General features: G+C 37.8%; 1 protein-coding gene across 4 annotated transcripts; it reads left to right on the top strand.

Annotated features, from left to right (window-relative positions):
• Nucleotides 1–1,122: 1,122 nt before the first annotated feature.
• Nucleotides 1,123–20,646, top strand: adad1 (adenosine deaminase domain containing 1 (testis-specific)). 4 transcript variants are annotated; one of them, XM_053236552.1, is made up of 13 exons: nucleotides 1,125–1,434; nucleotides 1,881–1,913; nucleotides 2,222–2,422; nucleotides 3,490–3,624; nucleotides 3,771–3,938; nucleotides 7,610–7,684; nucleotides 7,812–7,937; nucleotides 10,149–10,272; nucleotides 12,689–12,859; nucleotides 14,820–15,052; nucleotides 15,335–15,569; nucleotides 18,507–18,639; nucleotides 18,996–20,643. In XM_053236552.1, exons 3-13 carry the CDS (start codon nucleotides 2,245–2,247, stop codon nucleotides 19,107–19,109), a joined length of 1,692 nt encoding a protein of 563 aa, XP_053092527.1. In that variant the 5' UTR covers nucleotides 1,125–1,434; nucleotides 1,881–1,913; nucleotides 2,222–2,244; the 3' UTR covers nucleotides 19,110–20,643. The 4 variants fall into 4 exon arrangements, with proteins under 4 accessions (XP_026774616.1, XP_053092527.1, XP_034163026.1 ...); XM_034307135.2 differs by having other exon boundaries at nucleotides 1,126–1,417; nucleotides 18,996–20,642; XM_026918815.3 differs by lacking the exons at nucleotides 7,610–7,684; nucleotides 7,812–7,937 and having other exon boundaries at nucleotides 1,123–1,417; nucleotides 18,996–20,645.
• The last annotated feature ends 4,177 nt before the right edge of the window (nucleotides 20,647–24,823 follow it).

The following is a 24,823-nucleotide window of genomic DNA, read 5'->3' as shown; positions in this document are numbered from 1 at the left end:
AAGTTTCTTGATGTGCACATCACAGAGGACCTCACCTGGACTCTCAACACTACCTGCCACCCAGGAAGGCCCAGCAGCGTCTCGATTTTCCTGCAGAGGTTGAAGAGAGCTAACCTTCCCCCTACCATCCTCATCGCTTCTACAGGGGGACAGTGGAGATCATCCTGACCAGCTGTCTCATTGTTTGTTATGGGAACGGCACAGTTTCAGATCGCAGGACTCTACAGCACATTGAGAAGATTATCTGTGTCTTTCTAATTAAATAATTAATCAATTAATTAATTACATTTACATGTATGGCATTTAGCATACGCCCTTATCCAGAGCAACTTACAGCAGTGCTTTGCAGACTAACAAAAGCTCATCCTCATGCTAGCTCACTAGTTCAGGGACTAAAAATAGCATAAGAAAACCCTGTTGAGGAGGTAAGTACGAAAATAAAAATGAGACAAAGATTTTTATATAAATAAAGTGCTAATTTAAGTGCATTGGTGAAGAGATAGACCACCATCAGTTGCAGAGGTCAGATGGCTTTCATTTGACACTGATGTGAATTTGCCTGGATATTGTTAAAAAAAAAAAAAAAAAAAAAAACACCTCTGACTGGCATAACAGCTGAGCAAGGGAAAAATAGAAAAAAAATCTTATGCCATTTGAGATTTTTAACAAGTACTTTGAAGGTCAAAATGAAATGGAGTACTAAGGAGTAAAATGTATTTTCTTTTACTTGTAAATCTACATAAATAATACATGAGGAGAGTACAAATATTCCAAAATAAGTGTGGTAACGAAAGTATAATTATTGAAGAATTTTCCAACCCTTGGTGTTTGTTTGTGTGTGTGTGTGTGTGTGTGTGTGTGTGTGTGTGTGTGTGTGTGTGCGCGCGCGCTGTGATGGACTGATGTCCAATTCCTGCCTCACACCCAGTGTTCAGGGGAACTGGCTCTGGATCCTCTGAGACTATGACCAGGATGAAGTTGTTGCTGGAGATGAATAAAAGATGATGATGATGATGATGGATGTTGTTGTTGTTACAATAACACGTTTTATATACAGTATATATTGCAATAATAATAATAATCTGTGAAATGCAAGGAATCTTTGCAACTAGAATTTCGTTTCTAAATTTTTCCAGTCAGTAACACTGCTACTTCATACAGAGCCTGTGCGGCTCAAAGTGCCTGAGGTTTCATATAACATGTAATGAAAGTGATACATTCAAATCATTCTAAGACACAATGTCAAATTGATGCAAATTCCCTGTACAACCGCACTAACGTGACATTAGGTATGAAATGAGTACTTTAGAGTGATGACGAGTGATTTGGGATCGAGCCAAAATTGGCTGAAGGTCAGTGCCGGAGACTAGCCTGGTACTTTTCACACGTCAAGAAAAAAAAAACATTTCCCACCACTGTAAGCGAAAATGAAAAGTTTCTGTCATTGTTTTTTTTTTTAATGATATGAAATTGATGTTTCGGAGACTAATATGCTTTAAAAACATCTTTATTTTATTTAAACTTGGTAGCTAGTAGCTGAAGTTAACTAGCACGCCGCAAAGTACGTTAAGCTAGCTAGCCTAATATACCATATACCAGCTGTAACGCGCTGTATCACCGTTACTTTTAAACTTTATTTCATATGTAAATTCTATTTGAGCTGGTTCAAGTTTTGAAATGTTATATTTGGAAGTGTTTTGAAGGCCACAATATCGAGGGCTTCCGTTTTGTAACAGCTAGCATGGAGGAGCTAGCAAGCTGCTCTTCGCACGAGCGATAAACTGTAGCCTAGTTAGCTAGCTGAAGTTTGGATCACGTCATAACGCCAGAAAGTTGCTGTCACTGAAAAAATACTCATTACTCAGCTTTTTTTTATGCAGGTCTGGATTTAAAGGCAGTCACTTTCAGACGTGGTAAAGTATTTATTTATTTATTTATGTATGTATGTATGTATGTATGTATGTATGTTTTTGTATATTCTGCTGTTAAAGTAAGACACAAAACACAAGGGATCTAAATTCATTACAGCTTTTCTAATACATATATCAATGCATAGATGCATATCTAATATCATATTTAATGTTTTGTTTTTCATGATGCTCTTAATGATGCTCTTTAAATGTCTAGGAAAACTAGAAAAGGACAAAACAAAGAAATCAATAAAAGGTATTTTTTTTAGTATACATGTTTCATCCAAGCTTCATCTTCTCGACACTTACAGATTTACTTTAAAGCAGCCAGAAGATGTTGGGACGAGGAGGAGCGTATCGTGGGTCCAGAGGGGCCACTTTTGCGCAGGTCCTTAAGAGCAACATGGCAGCACCGGCAAGCTTCTCTTCTTTAGGCCAGCAACCTGCTTCTGAATTCACCAGTGCCAACAGCAGCTCACTAGATCAAGCCTGCAGCTCCCCGCCTAAAAACAGCTGAGTCAAGAGAAGCAGCTCCTGCTTCACAAATACAGTTTGTAGCACTACTGAGTATAGCACTTACTCCAACTACTTGTACTTAGCTGTGGCTCCCTCTTGTCTTCCTAAAGTGTCCTGCACTTGTTTCTGGTCAGCTGCTTAAAATGTACAAGCGTATACTGTCCATTTGTATAACAGATATATGTCTAAAATTTGTTTGTTCGGTTACTTGTAAGTTGATTTGGATGAACACATTTGCAAAATAATAAATCTTAATCGAACAAACTATAGCCTACCTGTTGCTACGTACTATTTGTTGACCCCCTCTACCCTGTTCACAGGACTGCCACTAACCAGATATTATTAGAGTGGTGGACCATTTTCAGCGCAGTATTGATCTTGACATGGCAGTGGCATTGTGTGTGTGTGTATGTATGCACTTGCTGGGGGGTTGGAGGTTGCTGAAACCAGGTGCAACTACGATGTTAATGTTATTAAGCATAGTGCTAGTCCACCTTGTAGGTCTACAATTAAAGACTGTACCAAACTACAACTCAGCTTGAGCTAGCTAGATCTTCTAGCCCTTCAGCAGTGTTACCAAGAACGTTTTGGACCGTTTATCAAAATAGCAGTGTCATTGAAGTGTTACAACACCCACCATCACTGCTTGGTGTACTCATACAGAGCAACACGCATGACCAGGTCAGTAGCGCCGCTATGCTGAGAATGGTTCCCCCTTAACCGTTCTCCCTAATTTAGTGATGGCCATCAGGCAGCTTCCACCCATCAGGCAGCTTCCACCCATCAGGCAGTTCTCCCCAATCACATGACAGCTGCAAACCAGGGAGGGCAAAGGATATCACATGATTGGTAGGGGGGAGAGAGTATGCCACCCCTCTCTGCCTGAGAACACTGCCAGTTTTGCTCTACTGGGCTGGAATTCGAACTCCAGATGATAGGGTGAATGCTTTTCTGATGGACCACTCGGGAGCCCAGTGTTTGCTAGTTTTTAATTTCACTACTCGTTATCATTATGAATTTTTTAAGTCAAACGTCTTTCTAATGTAGCTTGTGTATTCAACAGGCCCCAAACTGAAAAAAATCCCCAAAGAGCTGATTGACAGGTACCGGAGAGGAGAGACTCATGCTGTGTCTTTCCTCTACCAGCTCTCGCAGGTTCTACAGTTCCAGGTGGAGATGAAGGAGACAGTAACTACAGGTAGTTCAGTTTTTTTATTTAAATTTTTGAATAGATTGTGGAAGTTAAAATATAGAGGCATCACTTTCCACATTCTTTTTTATTTTCCCATGTAAGTTTCTCTGGCAAAATATAAGTGAAGTCTTTCCTACAATTTTTCTTAACAGGTGGAGTAATTGGTTTCTACTTTGCATTCTGTGCTGTGATTGACGGAGTGGAGTATAAAACCGGGATGGGCATCAATAAGAAAGAGGCCAGGGTCAAAGCAGCTCAGTTGGCCGTGGAGGAGCTACTGTCTAATCTGGAGCATGACACTGTACTGCCTGATGCTTCTGGTAAACATTACCTAGTTTTGTGGAACATTTCACTACTGGCTGTTATTTTTTATGTCTTGATAGTCTACTGAGTGATTGCTGGAAAGTCAGTTTTACTTGTGTGTAAGTTTTCACAGTGATTCAAAAGATAACAAAACATGTACCTCATAACTCAAATCTGAAACAGTCTTGCAGACTTTGTTAAAGTTGAGTTGGTGTTGTTATTGTAACATACATGCAGTGCTAAAGGTTGCGTGAATAATGTTTTGTTCAAATTTGTAAAAGGATTTTCAGCTCCCCTTAATGTAATAACATCCATTAGGCCATTTGGCATCCTTTGTTGATGATCGTTCCAGTGCATACGGAGGCATGGACTCCCAATATTGGCCTTGTTGTGGGTAGATTAAATATATTCATTTTGTACTTGGGGTGTGACACATCCTGGTAGAACGATATACATGATACAGAAATTTGAAATTATTCTGCTACATGTAGTGCAATATCAGTATAGATGGAGAGGTCAGAAAAATATTTCCGGGTGTAGCACATGTTAAAATATGTTATAGTATTTTTTTTTAAATAAAGAGTACATTTTTAAAGGAAAAGATATCAGGTAAACATATGCCAAAATCAAACCAAATCAAAGAATATTGTTTTTTTTTTCATAAATTACTGAAACCTAACAATAATTTTGAAAAATATATGTTGTAACTTTTTCTCTGACCAAATAATTTCAAAATTGCACAGTTGCTGAGGTCTTATGCCATTTAATGGGTCATCTTTGAAAATATTTAATTGTAAGTAGAAATGTAGACATAGCTGGTAGTGGACAATGCTGGCAGTGTCAAAGTTTACATCGATCAGCCATAACATTAAAACCACCTGCCTAATATTGTGTAGGTCCCACTTGTGCTGCCAAAACAGCTCTCACCCAGGCATGGACTCCACAAGACCTCTGAAGGTGTGCTGTGGTATCAGGCACCAAGACGTTAGCAGCAGATCCTACAAGTTCTGTAATTTGCGAGGTGGGGCCTGTCTAGATAGGACTTGTTTGTCCAGCACATCCCACGGATACTCAAGCCAACACCTTGAACTCTTTGTCATGTTCCTCAAACTATTCCTGAGCAATTTTTGCAGTGTGGCAGGGTGCATTATCCTGCTGAAAGAGGCCACTGCCATTAGAGAATACCATTGCCGTGAACGGGTTTGCTTGGTCTGCAACAGTGTTTAGGTAGCTGGTACGTATCAAGGTTAACATCCACATGAATGCCAAGACCCAAGGTTTCCCAGCAAAACACTGCCCAGAGCATCACACTGCCTCCGTCAGCTTGCCTTCTACCCTTAGCGCTCTTCCCCAGGTAAGCGACGCACCCGGCCATCCACATGATGTAAAAGAAAATGTGATTCATCAGACCAGGCCACCTTCTTCCATTGCTCCATGGTCCAGTTCTGATGCTCACGTGCCCACTGTAAGGGCTTTTGGGCACTCTGCCTGGTCTGTGGCTCCGCAGCCCCGTACGCAGCAAGCTGAGATGCATTGTGTGTTCTGACACTTTTCTGTCATAGCCAACATGAACTTTTTCAGCAATTAGTGCTACAGTAGCTCTTTTGTGGGATCAGTCCAGATGGGCTAGCCTTCGCTTCCCACGTGCATCAGTGAGCCTTGCGTGCCCATGACCCTGTCACTGGTTCACCGCTTGTCCTTCTTTGCACCACTTTTGATAGCTACTAACCACATACCGGGAACCCCCTGCAAGAACTGCTGTTTTGGAGATGCTCTGAGTCATCTAACCATTACAGATTGGCCCTTGTCAAAGTCATTCATATCCTTATGCTTGCCCATTTACCTTCTTCCAACACATCAACTTCGAGAACTGACTGTTAACTGGCTTCCTAATACAGTTAAAACCAGATATTTACATACACTTCAGAAAAAACACAAAAACTTTTTTTCTTTACTGTCAAACATTAAATCAGAGTAAACTTTTTCTGTTTTAGATCAATAAATATTAACATATTTTTTGCATTTTTTAAATGTCAGAATTGAGCGAGGAAGTATTTTTATGTATTTTTTTAATCACTTTCATCAAAGTCAGAAGTATACATACACTTCCTTAGTATTAGGTAGAATTGCCCCTAAACTGTTTCACTTGGGCCAAACGTTTCGGGTATCCTTCCACAAGCTTTCTACAATAGTTTGCTGGAATTTTGGCCCACTCCTCTTGACAGAACTGGTGTAACTGGGTCAGGTTTGTAGGCCTTTTTGCTCGCACTCGCCTTTTCAGTGCCGCCCACAAATTTTCTATGGGACTGAGATCAGGGTTTTGTGATGGCCACTCCAATACCTTGACTTTGTTGTCCTTAAGCCACTTTGTAACTAATTTGGAGGTATGCTTGGGGTCATTGTCCATTTGGAAGACCCATTTGCGCCCAAGCTTTAACTTCCTGGCTGATGTCTTCAGATGTTGCTTCAATATATCCACATAATTTTCTTTTCTCATGATGCCATATATTTTGTGAAGTACACCAGTCTGTTCTGCAACAAAGCAGCCCCACAACATTATACTACCACCCACTATACTTCACAGTTGGGATGGTGTTCTGAGGCTTCAAAGCTTTGCCCTTTTTCCTCCAAATATACCGTTTATCATTATAGCCGAACAGTTCAATTTTTGTTTCGTCAGACCACAGGACATGTCTCCAGAAATTAAGATTTTTGTCCCCATGTGCAGTTGCAAACTGTAGTCTGGCTTTTTTATGGTGGTTTTGAAGTAATGGCTTTCTCCTCCCAGAGTAACCTTTGAGCTCATGGTGGTACAGGACTCGTTTTACTGTGGATAATGACACTGTCTTACCAGTTTCAGCCAGCATCTTCACAAGGTCTTTTGCTGTTGTCCTGGGGTTGATTCGCACATTTCGCACCAAAAAACCTTCGTCTCTGGGACTCAGAATTCGTCTCCTTCCTGGATGGTTGTACATTCCCATGTTTTTTATACTTGCGTATTATTGTCTGAACGGATGAACGTGGGACCTTCAGGCATCTGGAAATTGCACCTAAGGATGAGCCACACTTGTGGAGGTCCACAATTCTTTTCCTGATGTCTTGTTTGATTTCTCTTGATTTTCCCATGATGTCAAAGAAAGAGGCTCTGTGTTTGAGGTGTGCCTTTATATGCATCCACAGGTGTGCCACCAATTAACTCAAATGGAATCAATTAACCTATCAGAAGCTTCTTAAGCTCAGAATGGAATCATCTGGAGTTTTCTTTTTGTTTAATGACACAGTAAACTTGGTGTATGTATACTTCTGACTTTGATGAAAGTGATAAAAATTCTCCCTCGCTCGATTCTGACATTTAACAAATGCAAAAAATATGTTCATATTTATTGATCTAAAACAGAAAAAGTTTACTCTGATTTAATGTTTGACAGTAAAGAAAAAAAAGTTTTTGTGTTTTTTTCTGAAGTGTATGTAAATATCTGGTTTCAACTGTATATCTCAGCCCTTGAGAGGTGCCATTGAAACAAGATAATCAGTGTTATTCACTTCACCTGTCAGTGGTTTTAATGTTATGGCTGATCTGGGTATATTGCTCTACAAATTGCTCTAAATGTAATAAAACAAATTTCTCTATTCACTTGTGCTATTTGGTATTCCATTGTGTTGATCTGTGAATGTATCTGGTTGTCAGTGGGTCCTCCTCCTCTACCAGTGAAAGAGCAAAACTCCCCAGCATCAGACACCCGTCCTGGAAGGGCCATGTTTGGTAAATGTGTTTTTATTACGCTATCATTTATTAGTTTGAAACTGTGACAAGCAAGAACAAGAAACCTTTTCAAGATATTTGACCAAAAGATCTTAGGGGTGATTTTTCTTTTGTGTGTCCGAGTCAGAAAGGAAAAATCCTGTTAAAGACCAGGTACCCAGTGCTGTTAAGGAGATGTTCTCCAGGCTGATGGAGAGTTACCCAGAGTTTTCTGGCTGTGGTGGAACAGTAGCTGCATTTGTTATTCAGTCTCGTAAGTTTCCATGGTCACATTAAAATTGCATTCTTGAAGAGCTAAATGTCATTCTTTTCACATGTGCCATAAGCTAGAAACAAGTAACTAATTTGGAGGAAAATTAATAAAACTACATTTTCAGGATCATCCCAATCTAGCTGCTGTAGATTAATTAGTTGCACGTTCTTAGCTATTCTGTTTTGAACCTCACTATTTGTTCCACAAAGTAGGCCAGCACGCTTCCTGTTTCAATGATCATATGTAATCTTGTGTAAAGTGAGTAATTTTTTTCTCTCAAAGGTGGTTCTAGTCTGGAACCGATTAGAAGAGTTATTTCTTTTCAAAAAATTCTTAACTTTGTCCTGAATACCAAACAATACATCTTCCCCCTTTTGTTGTGCTTTTCTACCTGGCTTTAACTTTGCAAGAGTTTTCAACTTCTGTCTCTTTTCTATTAAGAAAGAGCCCAATAGTTACAGTCTGAGAGCAGTTAGTATTGGACTTGAGCAAATGGATTCCTGAAATTATTTCCTAAATTATATATTAACATAGAAATGGTATTATTGTGTTTTTTTCTCACAGCCGTGGTCACATACAAATAGATGTATTTATATCAGACAGCAGAGATGAACGCTGTTGAGAACAGTAGAGTTGAGTATTAGTAAACAAAGGCTTCCTCAATACCATACCTTTGTTTTAGCTACAGTTTGATCATTTCCAAAGCACCTACTTTACTTTTTGGAGACTTCCTGAAATTAAAGATTCCTATTTCTTCTTTGGTTTTCATTTACTGAATGTAATTTTGGCCTGTGCAGATCTTTCAACTGAAACATTTTCTCACGAATTCAGCATGTGCATGTGACCACAGCTCAGCTTGCAGTGGCCTAGATTCTCCCTCATGGTTTGTCGATGGTCTTGACTACAAAAGTGACTGCAGTCAGTCTAGATAATTACAATGAAAGCAATTTATATTTATCAATATCCATTTATAGAGATTATTTAATTATTTACTTCTACTGTGTCTTAAACATGGGTAACGAGAGACTTATTTTTATGCTTAAATTATGTGAGTGTTTGCCACAAGTTCCTGTGAATAAGATGATACTCCAGAAACAACATCATATTAGAATGAGCACATTAATATGAACCTTTGATTTGCCTTGCAGCCAGTGCTGCTGTCAGAGAATAATACACAGCAAACCCTGCTACAACCCCAAAGTGTATTATTTTCATATAACAGCACGGTCTTGAGTGTGTTGTTCGACTTATACCACAGCGATTTGCTAACGATCGCAATGTTTCATTTATTAATAAAAGACACGTCATACCATTAACAGTTTATAATTAGATTTAATGTTGTGGAATGTCTATGAGACAAGTTTGTTCCTGTTATCATGTATGTTATAGCCGTGATAAACAGTCGTTCCCTCACCTGCAACTGTTTCTCTCTCTCTCTCAAAAAATGCCCGTTGTTACGTCACCGAGAAACCGGAGAGCATAAACTCCCCTGTTTTAAATATGTTCCTGTGCTGGGAAACGTTACAAAGCAGCATGACCTTTACAAATCTACTAATAGGTTTAGATTATGTGGAGCATCTGCAATACAAGTCCCTGTGTGCTTGCTGTTACTATAGTAATAATATATTAGAATGAGTGGATTAATATAAACCTATCATTTATGTTACATTTGGAACTACTGTCAGAGCCATGCTGTTACAAAAAAAAAAAAAAAAAAAAAAAATGCACACCTCGTGACCAATCGGATTCTAGAACTCAACCATGCTGTGCTATAGGGAAATTTAATCAACACCTTCTGACCCATCAGAATTGAGAATTCAGCAGCACTGCAGCATAAGACTGCAATAGTCAAGCAATAGCTAAGACAAACTTATAAGACAAGATTACAATGTTCCTGATAATTAGTAAAGATGTTCAGTTACTATATGCCACCTTTCTGTTCCCAGAGCATAAATAAATGCTGGCATATTCTGGGATGCCCTAAGGAAAAACTTTGGAAGCTAATCAAGTGTCAAGCAACTGTCTTTTTCTAAAACAAGCACATCTATGTCTTTAATATGTCCTGCAGTATTATTTTTTTTAAATGAATCCTTCATTACAGGTTAATATCCTTAATTAGTTTATTTTATATATATTTTAATATAATATATTTGAATATTTTAATATATATGGTTATCCTTTTGTTCAGAACTGTGCCATGTTTCTCTACAGCAACTGGGTGTGAAGTGGTGGCTCTTGGTACAGGCAACTATAACACAAAAGAGAGTCTGGCACCCAATGGACGCATCCTTCATGATTCCCATGCTGTGGTGACTGCACGGAGATCACTCATGAGGTCAGTTAACTTATTGTTTGGAGAGCATGCTTGTATTCTTTTTCGAACAATGTATATGTGTGACCAGTTGTGTGTGACTTTTTAGTGAGACATTTTTTAATTCCTATATTTTGTTTTTTGTTAGCAAACTACAAATTGTATATTATTGTATATTATGGCCAATTTCTCTATTATTTATATCAGTGGAAAACACATCCCATTTTTATCAAAGGTTATATTTACATATATGTATAATGATATATTTATTGAGTTCTTAGATTTATTAGCTGTTTTGGCTGGTCACTTGAATTTACTGGGTGAAGTTCAAAGCGCAAAAACGATTAGCCTATAAGTAATAACTCGGACCTAATGTGTTTTGTAAGAAAAAAAAGCTATGGCTCCAAGAAAGAGCCAAAATATCATTCTGCACATTTGAATAATAAGTCTAATTTTTGAGTTGGATTATGCTGGATTATGTTCATAAAATAAATCTGTACTTTTAGATTTAGAAGGGTCCCTGACTGACAAAAGTTTGAGAACCCCTGATTGATTTTAAGTTTCCTGTCTCTTGGGGAATTGTCAATTTTTGAACTAATGTTTTTATCCAGTGTTAGCAAGTTGGGCTTAACATTAAAATATACACATGCCAATTAGAAGTGGGCAGCATAAAGGTTGATACAGTGCACCCATTGTAATTCCACATAAGGTGTGGATTTTGTCATACCTTTACACCAGTATGGAGCAATTTTGGTCACCTCCACAGTCTTGCCACTATTCGGTCAGTAATCAGATTCATGTGATGAAGTATTATAGAGACAAACATATATTGCACTGAAGGCTGTCAGAAAGACCATTAACTATACTCTTAATCACTTTAAGTGCCAGTTATTAGAACATACTGATGTCTACAATAAATTAACACATGCATTTTTATAAATATGTTATTATAAAATTATAAACAGAATGCTTAACACAGATGCTCATGTTCATTCAGAAAAAGGGGAACTGTGCAGCATTGTGACTGGTGCGTGGGTCTTTCCTGAAAGAAAAAAAAAACTGAGCGAGTTTTGCTTGATAACAGCATGTGTAGAGGAGTACGTGAGTTAGGGCTAAAGTTGGAGTGATACAGCTTATTGTATCATATCATTCAATATGATACGTCTGCGCATTGTACAATACATTAAGCAGACTGTATAATAAGTCTACAAGTCCACACTCCATTCTCTAAAAAAAAAGTAACTCCTCTTTATCTCAAATCAAGAGAGGCTACAGGGTTTAAAAAAAAAAACACTCTCCTCCCAATCTTGTTTCTGTTTTGCACTAACATAGCCGGTGCTAATAACACACACATTTCCCAGCTGATTCAGTCTGGGTTAAAGGAATCACAGTGGCTATTGGGAAGTTCATATTTAGAAAGTGGAAAGTGCAGGATTCAAAAACATGTTTGAGCCACAGAGAGCTGCGTGAATTTCACCTTGAAAGTTACACCCGCAGGATTTCCAGTTTTTTTTTTTTTAACACCCAATTCAGCTAGTTTTGAAACAACAAATATGTGTGCACAATAGTTTCCAATGCAGACACGTAGAAAAGAAAAATTTGACAAATTCCAAATTTTTTGGATAGTTTTAGATCTTTTTTCTGTAATTTTTGAGATGTACTTGGGGAGGAATTTTGCTGAGATTTGGCAACCCTGCACACCAGTGCACAGTTTTAATGTTTAATTTTGTTACATGCTAATGCAGAGCTGTTATTTCATTATATGCTGCCAAGAGTCTGAATGAATCATGCAAACACAGTCATTATTAGATTTCAGTTGTTGTAGTTTTATAATGTTTTAATCAATTGAAGGCAGTTGAGACAATGTTTATTTTCGATGTATGAAAATGTATTATACTGAGACACAACCATATCGATTCACGTTATATTTTGTGTATTGTTACACCCCTAGTTAGCCTATAACAAACAATGAAAAAAGTGATGTTTATAACAATACATTCTGCTATTTATTTTTATAACCTCTATTAATGAAGCAGTATTTATTCAATGTTAAATTTCATTTGTCTTTTAATTAATCAAAGTCTAGTTTGGTTTTATTTGTTCAGCAGAGAACCAAATAATACAAAAAAAAAAAAAAAAGGTCAATAAATGTGGTCCTTGTGAAATTGAAGGAACATTACATTATACTGTGATATATGCAGATACCAATTTCTGACCATAGTGCCCATTACTAATGCCAATGTAGTACAAAGTGTCTGTTGAATGAGTTAGTATGAGGCACTCTGGGAGTTGGTCTGATTAGCTCTGATGTGTAGTTTGTGATATCAAACAGTGTACTGGAGCTTTGCATCTTTCGTTGTAGAGAACAGAATAATGTCAAATGTTGATCATGTGTAAATGAGTTGAAGGTCATTCTGAATTTATCATGCATATATTGTAGGTATCTGTACAGGCACCTGTTACTGTTCTACAGTAGGAATCGCTCTCTGGAGGAGAAGTCAGTTTTTCAGTTGGATGAGAACACCAAACTCTTAAGTCTGAAGAGCCACATCACCCTGCACTTGTACCTCAGTCAGCTGCCCAAAGGAGCTGCCCAGATACCCTCTCACCTGTATGGAGTGACACACTGCCCACACTTAGAAAAAGAAAGCTAGATACATTCATGTTTCACATTTCTGTTGAATTTATAAATTAATGTAATTCATCTCTGACACCAGTTAAGTGGACCCTGTAACTAGTACTACTATGTATTTTTTATTTTGGCTTTGGCAGAATCACCACTTCTCGTATCATCACTATAATGTGCTCACTGTAAGCATCATATAATGCTGTTATAGAGCCTACATAGAGACCTACACTGACCGAACACTTTATTAGGAACACTACACTAATACTGGGGAGGGCCTCCTTTTGCTCTCAAAACAACCTCAGTTTTTCCAGTCATGGATTCCACAAGATGTTGGTAACAATACTTGGAGGTTCTGGTCGATGTTAACATGATTGCATCATGCAAGTCCTGCAGATTTTTCAGGTGCACTTTCATGCTGTGAATCTCCTGTTCTATCACATCCCAAAGTGTTCTATTGGATTCAGATCCAGTGACTGGGAAGGCCACTGAAGAGCACTGAGCTCAGTGTCATGTTCATGAAACCAGTTACTTTGAGATGACTTTTGCTTTGTGACTTAGTGCATTATCATGCTGGAAGTAGCCATTAGAAGACTGTGGCCATGAAGGGATGCACATGGTCAGCAACAGTACTCAGATAAGCTGTGGCATTCAAGCGATGATTGCTTACACCACCTCCACCAGCCAGGACTGTTGACACAAGGCAGGTTGGGTCCATGGATTCATGTTGTTGGTGCCAAATTCTGATTCTACTATTTGTGTGCCTCAGCAGAAATCGAGATTCATCAGATCAGGCTAAGTTTTTTGAGTCTTCAGCTGCCCAGTTTCGGTGAGCCTGTGCCCGCTGCAGCCTCAGCTTTCTGTTTTTGGCTTACAGAAGTGGAACCTGACGTGGTCTTCTGCTGTTGTACCCAGCTGCCTCAAGGTTTGATATCTTATGCGTTCTGAGTTGCTTTTCTGCTCACCACAATTGTACAGAGTGCTTATCTGAGTTACTGTAGTCTTTCTGTCAGCTCGAACCAGTCTGGCCATTCTCCGTTGACCTCTCTCATAAACAAGACTTTTCCGTCTACAGAACGTTCTACTCACTGAATGTTTTTTCTTTATTGCACCTTTCTGACTAAACTCTAAAGACTGTTTGGGTGAAAACCCCAGGAGATCAGCAGTTATAGAAATAATCCAACCAGCCCGTCTGGCGCCAACAATCATGCCACAGTCAAAATCACAGAGAGCACATTTTTATCCCCCTTCTGATGGTTGATGTGACCATTACCTGAAGCTTCTGGCCCGTATCTGCTTGCTTTTATGGATTGCAGTGCTGCTACACAATTGGCTGATTAGATAATTGCATGAATGGGTAGGTGTACAGGTGTTACTATTAAAGTGCTCAGTGAGTATATATGACAAATAGAATGCCATTTGTGATTCATTTGGCAGGCACACACAAATATAGCCTAAGGGATACATTTTCTTGTAGTAAAAACTTGTATCTTTGTTTATATTTTAATATTGTCTTACAAAGTTTGTTCTCAGTGTTCCCTCTGTTGTCACTGAGATTAAAGTATTGGCACATTTAGCTTTATGTGAGGCGCTTACCAATGTTAATGCAGTTCAGCTAACTAGCCATGTGTCATGCACAATAGAAGCCTTATAAAAAAAAAAACACAAGCCATTAAGTCAGGTTTTACTGTATAATAAGTTATAGGCATACTTTTATATTGTGCAGGCCATATGGTATTTGGAGAGCGTCCATTTGTATACGTGTTCTTAAATCAACTGTTAAATTGACCATGAATAAAAGGTCACTAAAATGGCTGTAATGAGTTCTTTTAGCAAATATGGTCTCTTACTGACTAGGTTTTGCCCAAATGATGTCTTAAATTTTTATATTTATATTAGAAGCTGTCTTTCTTAAAATATTATTCTTTGTCTTTCTCCACTCTAGTCGTCTGAGCCCACTGTCCATCTCAGCGTGGGAAGTAAATAATCAGATTGGTCTACATGTGACAGTAGACGGAAAGGTCTTTTCTGTGTTTTCTTCTACACTTGACCAGAGTGGTTCTCGTATCATCAGTATGTCGGCTACTGACAAAATCACACAGTGGCAGGTTTTGGGTTTCCAGGGCGCACTACTGAGCCACTTCATTGAGCCCATCTATGTCAGTAGCATACTTATAGGTAAATGCTGCACCTGAAACAGAAGAAACCGTCTTTATCTCTCTCAGTGATCAATAAACTGTTCACAGTGTTTTGCTATTTTTATTAGAAACAGAATGGGGATGTGTTTGGTTTCATTAATTGAGTGCCTAAAATTAATGTACCCAGTGAGTTGTAATATCAGTGTACATTCAGGTCTCGGTGTTTTTGTTCATGCAGCTTGTATGGTGTGTGTGCTTGAAACTTTGTTAGTAGCCTGTGCTTTGCTGTTTCTCTTGACATGCAATGTCTATTTGGCTTTAGGTGATGAAAGCTGCAGTGATACACGTGGTATGGAGGTTGCAGTAAATCAGAGAGTAGATGGCATCACCTCCAAGTTGCCCATGTATTACTGTGTGTATCGGCCACATATTAGCCTGGTGCCCTCTGTGATCCCCACAGACGCCCACAGCACCCAAAGAACACTCAGCCTCAACTGGAGCCAGGGAGATGTTTCCCTTGAGGTTGTAGATAGTGTGGAGGGCAAAGCTGTGGAGGAGTGAGTTTGTCTGATTATCTTTCAATCCAGTTTTTCATTACAGGGTTGGACATTTACTTAACCTTTACAGTTGAGGCCAAAAGCTTCCATACACCTATGATAAAGACATTCAGACTCAATTTTTCACAACTCCACACATTTCATGTTAACATATTTGCTGTGTTAGGTCAATTATGGTATCTATTTTGTTCACATCAGAGGTGTTTTTAAACAATCAATTAGAGCAGATTTATTTCAGCTTTCTTATATCAGATTTTCAGTGGGTCAAATTTCCTTCATTTCCTTGTTTAATTGCTTCACTTGACTCAGATGTTTGAGGTAGCCTGCCACAAGCTTCTCACAATACTTTGCTAGAATTTTTGCCCATTCCTCCTGACAGATCTGTCGTAACTCACTCAGGTCTGTGGGCTGTCTTGCTAGGCTTGGGATGACGATAGTATTGTGAATCGCCGATAGCCGTCGAGATAGTTGGTATCTATCAAGTTGGATGATTTAAATGGCTGTGGGAAAATGTGATGTCTGCAACTTTAAGATTGACAATAATAAAGTGTGCTGTGTCTCGAAATACTAAATTCTCATGTCTGCAACTAGCAGCTACAGCTGACTCGTAACCAGCTTCCAGTATTTTTTCTGCTGTAATGACATAACGTGTACAGGATCACTGTGCTTGGGATCATTATCCTGCTGTCTTACCTTCTATTTTCTTAAGTGAGCCAGTACCTTTTCCAGCGAAACACCCCTAGAACATGACGCTACCACTGCCATGCTTCACAGTTGGGATGGTGTTCTTTAGATTAAAAACTTCACACTGGTTTGTCCATACATATTACATTGATTATTATGGCCCAACAGTTCAGTCTTTGTTTCATCTGACCAGAGAACACTCCTCCAAATGGTTGGTGATCACCTGCAAAAGTTAATCTGGCTTTTTTATGCTGCTTTTGGAGTAGAGGCTTCTTCCTTGTGCAGCAGGCCATGTAGGACTCTCTTAATGGTGGATGTACATACTTTGGTACCTGATGCCACCAGCTCCTTTGCGAGTTCCTTTATTGTTGTCTTGGAGTTCAGTTGAACTTTTCGGACCAAAGTTCGTTCCTCACTGGGAATTAATTTGTGCCCCTTTCCTAAATGATGCAGGATCTGTGTGGGTCCCGGATTTTTATATTTGCATATAATTGTTCTTACAGATATTCATGGTACCTTCAGTTGTTTGAAATTTTTTTCTAAGGAGGAACCAGACTTCAGGAGGTCCACACTTTTTTTTCTGAGGTCTTGGCTGTGTTGCCTGGATTTTCTCTTGGTATCAAAGGCAGAAAGGCACTAGCTGTAAAGGTAGGCCCTTTTACAGCCACAGGAGCTGTAAAAGGGCCTACCTTTAAATGTAAATTATGACTACTGGTCAATCAGAAGCTCCTAAAAGTCATTATCTCTATTTCTGGAATCTTCCAGACTGTGTATAGAGACAGCAATTTGTAAACATTTGACCCACTTGAATGCTGATATAGTGAAATAAAGCTGAAATAAATCTGTCTGTAATGGATTGTTTTAAAATTACCTCTGATGTAACCAGTAGATGGTCTAATTGACTTGCCAAAAGAAATGCGTGGTAACATGAAATGTGTGGAGTTGTAAAAAACTGTGATAGGCCAGGCCACAAGTGTACCTGCCACATTAATCATGCTGTACAAGTTGCCTTCCTGTGCAAAGTGCTTAAAGTATCCTTGAACTTCAAATACATGATTTGTAAATTGACTCCTCTTGAATGGTTGCTTCTAATACAGACTTGTGTTCAGATTTGTTGAGACAGTGGTAAAGTGGTAAATCCATGTAAAACAGAGACCATATGAGCTCAGTTTGTGCTGTCCCAAAACAAACTTCATGGCTCTACGCCAGTCACTTCTGATTAGTGGAGGATGTGGTAACACTGAGAATATGACAGTGCACATTGAGACTTGGATCCTCTATCAGTGATAACTGTGAGCTAGTTTAGTAGCAGGTAGCTAGCTGGCTAGCTATTTGGGATAGCAGGAGGCCCTAGGGATATTTCTAAAATGCATATTTATGTATATTTATAAATCCTGGCATTTTAATGAGGGTAACTTGTGTAAAGATATTCCTAGGGCTTTTTTTTTTTTTAGTAGTTTCCTGGGCACTAGGAAATTATTATTCTCCATAGATTATTTTAACTGTTTAAAATGCGTAGGCGTTCTTCAAGGTAAACTAAGACACATCTACAAAAAGTCTATGTTTGTTATGTTTGCATTAATGCAGTCACAGAAGGTGAGTGTCATGAGACAGAGCCACCATGATCATCTTAGGTCTTTGTTTTAGATACGGTTGAGATGAGCAAAACATTTTTTTGACACCAAAGGCCTCCACAATGCAACTAGAATAAAATGAATAAAATCTGGCCCTACCATTACAAGTGGCACTGAGAATAACTATATAACGTGTGTTACATGCATGGTGATACTTCATAAATACATACATATGCTGTACATATAAAGCATGTGAAGTACCCTGGGCCAATTGCTGTAAGCTCAAATACATGATTTTAGACTTTTAACTGCTATTTGTCCGAATGCCACCATAGCTGGTAGGTTCAACAAATCCAATTTCTCACCCTGATATATTTCCTCATCCCGTCATATTTAGTAATATTTAGTAATTTGTATTCTTCAATATCAGTTTGGGATATTTGACAGTTCAACTGGTTCCTTTATTTGTATAAATGTGTAATTATTTCAGTTTTTTTTTTCATCTGATTTCTCCAAACTTAGACTAAATCGGTCAACGTATTATACCTTGGGATATGTCAACTAAAATTGATTTTTTTGTGATTAGAAATTTTGTTTTTGTAGACTTGCTTCTCTTGTTGTGTTGCTGTTAGTGTGTCAGTCTTATCTTTCTTTTGTATGTTTATCTGCATGGTCTTAGGTCTCCCTTTAAAAGTGGTCCTGCTCTTGCTAGTCGTCTGTGTAAAGCTGCCATGTTGAGTCGTTTCAACCTGGTAGCAAAAGAGGCGCAGAGAGAGGAGTTGCTAGCTGCAGTTTCCTACAGAGAGGCCAAGGTACTGCACTTCATAGAATAGTTTCTTCCACAAGTGCATTATGAACATGCCTGACAACAGTATTACATTTTCGTTATTTTGAATATAATTGCAGTTAATGGTTTGATCATCTTTTTTGGTTTTAAAAGTTCTGCAAATTTAGAGTAATAATCAGTCCTAGTCCTAGTAAGTCACAAGGAAAAGAGTTGTGGGAGGTTTATTAATATTATGATGGTGAAACTCAAACACTCTTATTAAAAATTCTCATATTAGTTAATGGCTCTGGGCTTAGAAAGATGTTGTTCATCTGTTGGATTAAAAGATAACTCAGAACTTTTAGGTAATTTTAGTTGTCTGTATTTGTATTGGAAATGTAGATGATGGCGAAACCATACCAGGAGGCAAAGAGCGTTCTGAAGTCGTACTTGGCCACGAGGGGCTATGGACAGTGGGTTGAGAAACCACCTATCAGTGATCACTTGACAATGTGAGAGCCAGTCCACAGTCCTAGCTTTGAAGCACCTTTGGAAGAAGGGTTTGGAAATTCAGTGACAGTTTGCGTTTAGTTTCAAAAGGGAAGTAAGTGTTGTATCTTTATACTTATCACATTTTCAGTTTAAAAAAGGTGGAATTAAAAAACAGTTGCATTTGAGAAACACTTGATTTGTTATGTTTAGACAAAAGGTTCTTCATTGAATTATGGTTGATTTATGTTTTTGTCTCCCACATATTTTTACTTGAAACTTTAAAAAGTGGGGCTGGGCGATATGAAAATGTAACATCCATGTTGTAGTATATTAACGTCATGAGTTATTAACACTTTCCTGAGTATTGTCAAGTGTCAGCGCTTTTATACCCCTATTGTTAGATTATATTAAGTAATTGATTAGTTTTTTATATCAGTTGCTTTATTTTCCTCCTTTTTCCTGGTTAAATCCTTCAATTACATGTTGAAATAAATTAAAAAAAAATCTACCTGAATGAAAATATTTTTCATAATATGGCTCCACATATTGTGTAATGTGCTCCTTGATACTTTCACCCACCAGTTTGACCTTTCTTTACCTTTATAATAACTGCTTAAATTTTTGGTCACTGAAGGAAAAATTTAAGTTTGGAGTGTTGCTTCCTGCAACAGGAAGTTTACATTTCCAAGGCATTTCATGAAAAGTGAAACTCTATAAACAGTTTAATAAATAATACAAAATAAAATGAAAAAAGTTGATAATTGACTTATTATTTTCATGACTTTTTAGATTTCACAAACTCTTCAGATATTTTAGTTAAAAGTACAAGGTAAGTAAGGTAGTGGTGAGGTAGGTATTTCTTTATGAAGTGGTGTTGCTAGTTTCGGAAGGTTAGGGTCTGAGGCGAGCGCTCGTCCTCTTTTGCTACTAGTAGCACACAGGAAACCTCCACTTCCTGTCAAAAGTGATACTGCAACTAGTTGTCTTCAATATTTGTATGTGTGAAAGAGACAGGATCATATTCTTACTCTTGAAGTCACTTTTTGCTTGCAAGGGAAGGAGAATTGGGCGTGCACAGGTAGCTTTGAAGATTACAGTTATATTCATATGTATAATACATTAATGTTTTTGCTGTATATAACCAACTTGAGCTTTTATTCCATAGGCCCTGTGTGATTTTGCTTTATGCATGACATTTTCCTTCAGCTTAGTGCCTGCTGTGTGTGTATGTGTGCAGAGACATGGGAAATAACCAGCTTGGGCAGTTCTCATAGTAATAGTTTACTCCTGATATATCATATTCATGTGGCTCAAAAATTACTTGACGACAATGCTTTAATGGATCTGGATCAAATATATGAGAAAAATTTAATAAATTTCTTCAACACTTTTGTGCTGCAAATGTCTTATGTTAATGTTAGTAAAAGCTTTAAGATCAGCAAATGCAATAATGTGTTGATTAAAGGCCACTTGATAGTAGTGTTCTTTCTGCTAAATAATGACTTATAAAAGGCATTGTATAATTTGGTGTAGTTAAGTGGTACAGGAAACCGTTTACCCTTTTCACACAAAAAAAATCAACCCCTTTTATTGGATTAATGTGCGAGATATATATATATATATATATATATATATGTATGTATGTATGTATATATATATATATATATATATATATATATATATATATATATATATATGAGACACACATTATATGATCGTGGATATAAACTTTCTATCTTGTGTTAATGGGTTGTGCTTAGAACTGGTAACAAATGCATTATTGTTAATACTCATTACAAATGGTGCTGTAAGGTCGATTATTCATGACTGCTGCTTAAAAATCCAGGCGTCAGAGTTTTTTTTTTTTTTTTTTTTAATTTATCTATTTATTTATTTTTAATATATATAATTATTAATATAAATATAATTCAGTGGTGCATAAGAGATGTGTCCAACACACATTGTCATTTTTATCAAGTAACTTATTGTAAGTGACTTATAAAGACTGCATGAATTCAGGTTTAGTACTCAAAGTTTAAAGTAAATATTAATAGCAGTGTTGGAGTGCTTACAGTGTCAGTTTTTGTTGCTGCACATGTTTAGAGGGGAAAGATTGTTCATAATATGATGCGGATATGCACCCACGTGGTGACTTTTTCTCCATGCGTAAGGAAATCTGAAATATTTATTTATTTATTTTTTTGACAAAGCTACTTTGGGTAATATCCCTGTGACGCTGATGCAGAGATCTGATAAATGCCCACATTGACAGTGGGCGAGGCTTGTACCTCAAAATCAAATAGGCTTTTTAAAAAAAAAAATTCTTGGCTGTCAATAAGCCTTGTTAACCTCCAGTATAGAGGGCCAATGTTTGGCAATTTCCTATTTCCTTTTCCTCTCTCTAGTTGTATGTGGCTTAGTAAACATACTGAATCTTATTCTTGAAAACATTTCCTGTACAGGTGGGTGTCGCCTTTGAGAAACCAACATCAAACATCTGTGAAAAGGAGGTTTATTGTGCAGTAGATTTTGTTTTGCTGCCTTTTAAGTGGTACAAATGGTGACACTTTAGGGGAATCTGTCAGTTTTTGTGCGTTTACCAAAAAAAAAATCATGCATTTGCAGTCAGTGGCCCTATTATTTCCCAGTAATGTTGATGTTCAGACAAGTTATATTGCTCAATGTTGCATTGATATAGGGCAGTTATTTCCCCTGGAACATGGCTGACTCATTCACAATGAATGAATCTTTGTGAAAGTAAGACTGAGAGGAGCAAAGTCTTTAAACAGTCTTTCTGGTGCCTTTGTATATTAGGAATAAGCGGGCTACAAAGTGTTTTGCTCTGTGCTAAGAGTGGAAGCTTGATTTAGGAGGAGCTTGACGTGTGACGTATGATTAGAATGACAAAGGATGTGTCCAGATATGGAAACGGTGGGCATGAGTGTATTTGGTAAGAGTGGGTAAAGGTAACTTCATTTTCCGTGTCCGGGACCCGTAGCCACGTACTACCTTTATATGAACTAGGGACTTTCCTTATGAAGTCATGTTGATGTCCACCTCACAGTTGAACAGCTAACAATCTCTTGGACTATTTAAAACTGAATTTTTTTTTACAGAAAAAGGTCAATCTTTAGGACTTCCCCTTGTGAAACTTTGACAATCCACATGTGTGATGCTGCTTTTCAGATACCTAAAATGGCCTGCTGTATAAACATGTTAAGTTTAAATAAATGCAACTCAAACTTACAGAACAAGCATCTCTTTATTTTTCTCTTCAGATGACAAGCATTTTAACATTACATATTAAATATTTTAAATAAATATATAAATACATAAATATTCCTACAAAAAGCTTATGTTAAATTTTTAGTGCTTTACAAAAAAGCGAGAAAGAGAACTTTGTTCACAGAATTTCTTCATGGAAGTTACATTCAGTAGCCATTTGATTACTACAAATCAATCCCAGAGAACCTCTCATTTTCAAGCAGGAAAGAAATCCCATACAGTGATTACAATGCAACTGAGTCCCTCTGCTGTAATGTTTGTCTACACGTTGATGTTGTCATTTAGGCTTCTTTTGGACTCTGACTGCTGTTCAGTTTTTGGAGCAGTATCAGGATGTTATCGAGGAATTCTTTATGTGGCTTTTCTGCCAGCTTTTGTTCCCCACAGAGGCAGTTATCAGAGTCAGCTTGTAACTAAAATGAAACAGAGACAACCGATTAGCAGAATTTCTGAATTATGGTCAGTGTTCATTCTGGATTTCCTGCAAAGACCGCTTTAAAGCCAATCTAGAGTTATATTATTGTATTTAAAAAAAAAAAAAAACTTACTATGATGTTTTTCTCCTTCAGCCTCATGATTATGAGATCCCTTGTCCTATTGACTAGCTGGGTCTCCCTGGAGTTTGCTGCAAAGCACTCTGTCCTAACAGTTTCCAGCTCTTGAATGGAGCAGTCCAGAGCTTTGACGATGCACTGAGAAGGAGAGAGAGAAAAAAATCAGGGAAGTGTTAAAACACCAATAGGAAAAATACAATGGTGTACAATTGCCTCTTGCACTTTGTCAATTTGAGCTCACTGTAATTAATCAGTGAATTTCAGAGCATGATTTATTTGCTCACTTTTTCTTTCCAAACTGCCCTCATTCATTTTCAGAAAACAGGTATGAGCTCTCTCTGCTGGCTTATGATTTGTCATTCTTGTAGTAACCTTCTTCCTGTGTGACTTTTCAGGAAGCTTGTCAGAAAACAATTAATTGCAGAGAAATATTAGTTGCTTACCTCTTCAGTTCCAGAGGGACTGTAGAATTTTGCATCAGATTCAGTCTGTAATAAGATGACAGGTGACAACATTAAAATATGTCAAAGTAGATCAGCGAATTAAATAAATGAAATAAGTACTTGGTAGAGTTACCAGTGAAAGACTTACACAATTAGCTTGCTTCAGGCGATTAATACCAAGCTTTATGTCTGTATATTGAACTGTGGGTTTGGGGTAAGATGTACCGCAGTGCAGCAGAGTCACAGTCAGCGCCAGAATCCAGTGTACAGACATGGTGTGAGTTTAATAATTCCTCTTCAGTGTTCTCCTCAGTGTAAGTGTGAGAGCTTATAGTCGAGTGATACCCAGGCCTCTTTATTTATACTGTCTCTTTGTGGAAAATGAATGGGTGGGCTGAAACACTTTAGATATTAGCAAATGCAATCAGCTGCCAATAGTTTTTTTTCCCTTTGATGACTGTTGGGATTTTCTTTCTCCCTCACCCCCTCCCCTTCACTTGTGTGTGTGTGTGTGTGTGTGAGAGAGAGAGAGAGAGAGAGAGAGTGAGTGAGTGAGTAAGGGGAAAGAGAGAGTGTATGTGGTCCATCTAGAGGAAGATAGAAAAACCCCCGATGGCTTTCTCTGGCAGTTACTATCTAATAGAATTAATTTGACTGTGTTTTGATGCAGGTAAATGTGACATGATGACATATATTAAATGTGACATGACAACATATATTAAATAATCTGTCCTATTTGGTAAGTCCTGTCTCCTATGTAATGTGCTGGCACTTTTTTAGATTTAGAAATGACATAGTTGAAAACAGGCCCAGGTACACAGGTGTGTGTATGTGTGTGTGTGTGTGTGTGAGACAAATGGGGCTTCCCCCTGTCTTGGGAAACCCAGATGCGGGGTTACTCTTGTCAATCTTGTCAATTTCTTTTACTCCTATGAGTAAAAGAAAATGGAAAAATGGGAGACAAGTAACCCCACTCATAGTTTTTCCTTGCCTTTGCTTTTTCCCTCCTTTCCTGAATCCTTTTGTTTTGACTTCTATAAAGGCCTTGGATAGTAAGCACTTTCTATTTACAGGATTTGTTCTTACATTCTTGATTCCTTTTGTTTTGGTTTGTAATGAGTGGTGGCAGTAAGCACAGCTAGATCTGTCTGCATTGTCATTAACTCATAAGTTTTAAGCTGATAAGCGGCATGTCCAGTTGTCTTGACATATTACTTCCAGACATTTCTAAAGGCCTCAAAACCTTCACTGACACATTATTTGAATATTTTTAATATTCTATACCGAATGTTAGAAGGGACACCCTGGGTTAATTATAATCTGCGTGGATTAGACCGAGACATGGATTTATTACTTATGTATGATGCAAGTTTATGATGCGATTTATACACAAGGCGTGGTTTATACATCTGCTTTAACGCAAATTTGTCACAACACAGAGAGGGGGTTTATGAAT

This window comes from Pangasianodon hypophthalmus, chromosome 9 (genome assembly GCF_027358585.1).
Source record: "Pangasianodon hypophthalmus isolate fPanHyp1 chromosome 9, fPanHyp1.pri, whole genome shotgun sequence".
Taxonomy (NCBI): domain Eukaryota; kingdom Metazoa; phylum Chordata; class Actinopteri; order Siluriformes; family Pangasiidae; genus Pangasianodon; species Pangasianodon hypophthalmus.
The sequence above is the reverse complement of the archived record's forward strand: the minus strand, read 5'-3'. Positions and strand labels throughout refer to the sequence as shown.